The sequence below is a fragment of the Chaetodon auriga genome, chromosome 21 (genome assembly GCF_051107435.1).
Source record: "Chaetodon auriga isolate fChaAug3 chromosome 21, fChaAug3.hap1, whole genome shotgun sequence".
Classification (NCBI taxonomy): domain Eukaryota; kingdom Metazoa; phylum Chordata; class Actinopteri; order Chaetodontiformes; family Chaetodontidae; genus Chaetodon; species Chaetodon auriga.
Window position 1 is genome coordinate 632,501 of NC_135094.1, and position 5,000 is coordinate 637,500.

The following is a 5,000-nucleotide window of genomic DNA, read 5'->3' on the forward strand; positions in this document are numbered from 1 at the left end:
TACTACTACTGCTGCCACCAATACTACTACTACTATTACCACTGCAATGACTACTGCTGCCACTACTGGTACTACTACTACTACTACTGCTGCCACTACTGGTACTACTACTACTACTACTATTACTACTGCAATGACTACTGCTGCCACTACTAGTACTACTGCTACTACTACTGCTGCCACTACTAGTACTACTGCTACTACTACTGCTGCCACTACTACTACTACTACTACTACTATTACCACTGCAATGACTACTGCTGCCACTACTAGTACTACTACTACTACTACTGCTGCCACTACTACTACTACTGCTACTACTATTACTACTACTGCAATGACTACTGCTGCCACTACTAGTACTACTACTGCTACTACTACTACTACTGCAATGACTACTGCTGCCACTACTACTACTACTACTACTACTACTACTACTACCACCACTACCGCTACTGCAATGGCTACTACTACTACTACTGTTACTGCAATTACTTCTACTAGTACAGGTTCTACTGTGACTAAAACTACTGCTGCTGCTGCTGGTACTGCTGCTACTTCAACAACTACTCCCTCTGCTACTACTACAGCTGCTACTATTAGAACAACTGCTGCTGCTACTCGGGGTCCTCCTGTGACCATCAGAACAGAAGTACTCAGACGTGATACTGTGACGCGGTGTTCTGTGCTGTAACGTGAGCTTCTGAGCGTGTCGTCCCTCCGCAGCTGCAGAGATCTCGTATGTGGAGCGACGCTCCACTCGGTCTGTCATCGTGGAGTCGAACAGCAGACCTGTCAGTCAAACGCCGTCTGGGGAATCCTGCGTATCGTCGCAGTCGTCTGGCGGCGCTCGTACTTGACCCAAATAGCAGCTTTCTCCGACGCCTCGGGGAAAATGTGAAATCTGCAGCACGTCAGCCGCGTCGAGGGAAAAGCTCCGGGCGCCGATCTTCACCGTCTCGGCATGAAAGAAACGTTTTGCCATTTTCTTCTCTTCTCGTCTCCTCTGCCTCGATGATCGCTCACACCTGATGACTGAGGGGAACAGGAGGACCTTCATCTCCTCGCCGCCTCGTCGCTCGTTTAGCTGCTGGTCCATGACATGCAGCCGTCTCGCTGCAGCTCGCTGTGGACGTCAGCGGAGAACGTCAGCATGGAAACGTGTTGGTTGATGGTTCTCAGGTGCTGCAGGAACAAACTGAAGGCCTCTATGAAAATGAAGGATCCTCTGATGAGGCTGGATCAAAAACATGGAAGCTCCACAGGAGGACTGTTCAACAGACCTTCGGACCTGTGCTTTCTTCACGCCTGCAGATGTTCTCCACTCTGTCACAGTAACACTCGACTCGACGTCGTAACAAAGTTAAATCTGCTCGTGTGAAGTCGAACATCTGAAGACGTTCGTGAAGCTGAAGATCTCCAGCACAGACGTCGCCGTTTATCACAGATTTCTGATTGTATTCTTTAAAGACTTCACATGAACAGATGTTTATCAATGATGTGACTCCACCGTGTAAAAATGTCTCTTCCTGTGTGACAGTGCTGCTGTCCTCGCGCTGCTCTGTTGCATCAGCAGCAAACGCCGTCGCAGCCCCGAGCGCTTACGAAGCGCCCAGTCGCGGCAGCTGTCAATCAAAGCGGGCGCAGCGAGGAAGCTGGAGGGATGATGGGAAATGTGGAGACGTGTGCCGGTCGCTGATACAACTCCGTCGCACGGTGCAGCTGGAGCGTAGACAGACAGGATGTGGCATGGACCCCGTCCTCAGCAGCTGGAGGACACCCCATACTAACTGTTGTCATGGTAACAAAGTCAAAAACGAGCTGTAGGCTGAGCTGAACCCGACCCAGCAGGTAACTTAAAGCAGCTACGACTGATTTTTTTATCCGTCTTTGGCGTCTTCACGGAGCGTCATCGTGACATTCAGCTCATCGTTTATCTGTCGGACGGCGTCGCTTTCACAATAAAAGCCGTAAAAAGCCTCAGTTCACTTCCTGCTGAGCAGCAAACAGCAGACAGACAGTCAGACAGCAGCGGGTGGATATTTAGCATTTAGCAGCTAAAGAGCAGATATGTCCCTCAGGAGCTGGAGGAGACCAGAACCAGAGCTAAAAGAGAGACAAGACTGGACGGACGTCCATCAGGGGACACAAACAGAGTCCACGTCCATCATCAGGCTGATCTGCTGGATGAAAAACAAACTGATAACAATTATCTCAAAGCTGATGACAGTCAGTTAATATTGTGTTCACAGAAACGTCACTTATTGCACTTAATTTCCCCGGCATGGGATCAATAAAGGTTGACCTTATCTTATCTTATCTTATCTTTAGCTAGAAGTTTCTCTCTGATTCTGTTGTGTCATGTTTCAGGCAGAAACTGAAAAGCAGCCAATAAGCTGCAGAATCTCTGATTCTGAGAGATTCAGGGAAACATTATGAGCTGGTGGCACAGATGAAAACCGGGTTGGGGTCTCAAACCAGGTCTCAAGCTGGGCTGGGGTCTCAAACCAGGTCTCAAACCGGGTTGGTGTCTCAAACCAGGTCTCAAACTGGTCTGGGGTCTCAAACCAGGTCTCAAACTGGTCTGGGGTCTCAAACCAGGTCTCAAACTGGTCTGGGGTCTCAAACCGGGTTGGGGTCTCAAACCAGGTCTCAAACCGGGCTGGGGTCTCAAACCAGGTCTCAAACTGGTCTGGGGTCTCAAACCGGGTTGGGGTGTGTGTTCATACCGGTCGTAGCAGTTGAAGTCGTCCAGCCAGCAGCCTTTCTTCACCAGCTCGATGGAGCCCGAGTTGTTCCTCCAGGAGGCGTAGCAGTGCGAGCGTTTGTCCTTCTCGCCCTCGCAGCGCTCCACTCCGCTCTGATTGGTCTTCTCGATCTCGTAGTTGACGTTGTAGTACAAGCACTCGGTGGTGTCGTCCTCGCCGTGGCTCAGTCCTGCAGCACAGAGACAAAGGCAGCTGTGACAACGCTCTCAGCGCGGTCGCCATGATGAAGGCTTCACTCCTCCACCTCCTCGACACTCCACAGCAAACAGCTGCTGCGGGCGTCACCCCGCCCTGAGCCCCACGCCGCCGCCGCCATCTGACACACCATTAGTGCTTTCTGATCACACTCATGTCATTAAAGCTCAGACAGAGAAGAACAGAGGCGGAATGATGAAGAGGAGGAAGACGATGGTACAGAGAGACAGAAAAGAGGAGGAAGTCCTTTCAGGTAACTGCAGTGGCGAGATTTAGCGCGTACACACACACACACACACACACACACACACACACACACACACACACACGCAGAGCAGCTACAGGTGTGACTTTACAATTTTACATTGACCCTCTTTCAAAGTAAAACACTGAAAATGAATATGTGTGTGTACAGTAAGTGTGTATACACACACATACTGTACACACAGAGAGTTGTGGAGCACACATACACAGACTTTTACCACAGAACTGATGACATCATGATGACATCATGATGAATGACCTCACTTTTACCACATTAACACTGAATTATCGTGCATGTGTGTATTTTCTGAGCACGGGTCGTGAGCTGTGGAGTCTTTCTGTCTTTCTGTCCTTCGGTCCACTGAGACATGAATGTGAGACATGAAGGAAACATGGAGGACGACCAAGAGACACGAATGATCTGCCACCGGTTTCTCAAAGACAAGAAGACAAGAACTCACCACTGAAAATGACTGAATGAATAAATAAAATGAAAGTCGAGTTCGAACACTGAGCCACAGGAAGTAATGAAAGTACTATCAAAGTAAAAGTTGCTCACAGTGAAAGTTGGATTCAGATAAAGAGATGGACAGACAGATGCTCCAGCCAATCAGTGCATTGACTGTCGCTAGGCAACCGATACGTGGGAGTATTCACTGCCCCCCCACCACAAACACACACACACACACACACACACAAAGACAGCTGTGAGCCGACAGCAGTACAGTAGCAGCACAGCTGCAGCTAAACGTACTGTGACAATACTCAGTACTGTGAGAGTACTCGTAGTACTTCCAGTTGGTGTGTTCCACTCAGTGTTTTAAATAAAGGTTGAATTGAAACTGAAGTGAGTTAAAGTGAAGTGTTTCCTGTCAGTCCATCTAAAAAAGGCTTCTTCTCCTGCTGACTCCTCCTTTATCAGGGTCAGCTGAGGAGACGCAGGAGGAGACGCAGGAGGAGACGCCGCTCGTCCCTCACTCTGTGTTTACGGAGCGTCAGAGTGTTTTTGATTGGCTCAGGACGTGAACACTCCACTCACAGTCCTTCTTCAGGGTGCAGGCACACTTCAGTCACGCCTACAAATACCACTACTGCTAATTGTACTGCAGTGGTACTGCATTCTGCCTGTGTATCCGCTCATAGATACACAGTATCAGCAGTACTGGTGGCAGTTAGCAGTACCTCATCAGTATTCTGGAGGTCGTCTTCGGTCACCATGGAGATCTGTGAGCTAATGGGCCAGGCAGCTGTCTGTGTGTGTGTGTGTGTGTGTGTGTGTGTGTGTGTGTGTGTGTGTGTGTGTGACTTGACATTTAGTCCAACTTCTTTTTCAATTAAAAAGTTGAGCATCGAGTTACAGAAAGTTCAGGAAAAGACGAACAAGCCGAGAAAACACACGCACGCACGCATGCACGCACGCACGCGCACACACACACACACACACACACACACACACACACACACACAGGGAGCATCTGTCCGTCTCCTGCAGAGTTAAAGTTCAGATCTTTGGGCCTGAGCTGAAGTCAAAGTTGAGGATCCTGTAGCTCCTCCACCTCCTCCGGTTTGTGGTTAGAAACCATCAACTGACCTCAGACCAGATCCAAAGAGGCCACAGTGCCGCCCCCCCCCCCCCACGCTCCACCTTTGTCCATTTCTGGATTAGCTGGGAGTTTACTGGAGTCAGGTGCTGCCAAGATGGTGACAGCTGGAGTCACTGAGCTTCACAATGACCTGAAGGTGAGGTCATGGAGACGACGGCCATGTTTGGTA

General features: G+C 49.6%; 1 protein-coding gene across 2 annotated transcripts in view; it reads right to left on the bottom strand.

Annotated features, from left to right (window-relative positions):
• acvr2ba (activin A receptor type 2Ba) overlaps positions 1 to 5,000 on the bottom strand; it is a 36,444-nt gene that overhangs the window by 17,400 nt on the left and 14,044 nt on the right. For both annotated transcript variants that reach the window (XM_076761487.1, XM_076761489.1), the window contains exon 2: positions 2,730 to 2,937. In XM_076761487.1, the coding sequence (XP_076617602.1) occupies positions 2,730 to 2,937 (208 nt within the window). The remainder of the gene's footprint in view (positions 1 to 2,729; positions 2,938 to 5,000) is intronic.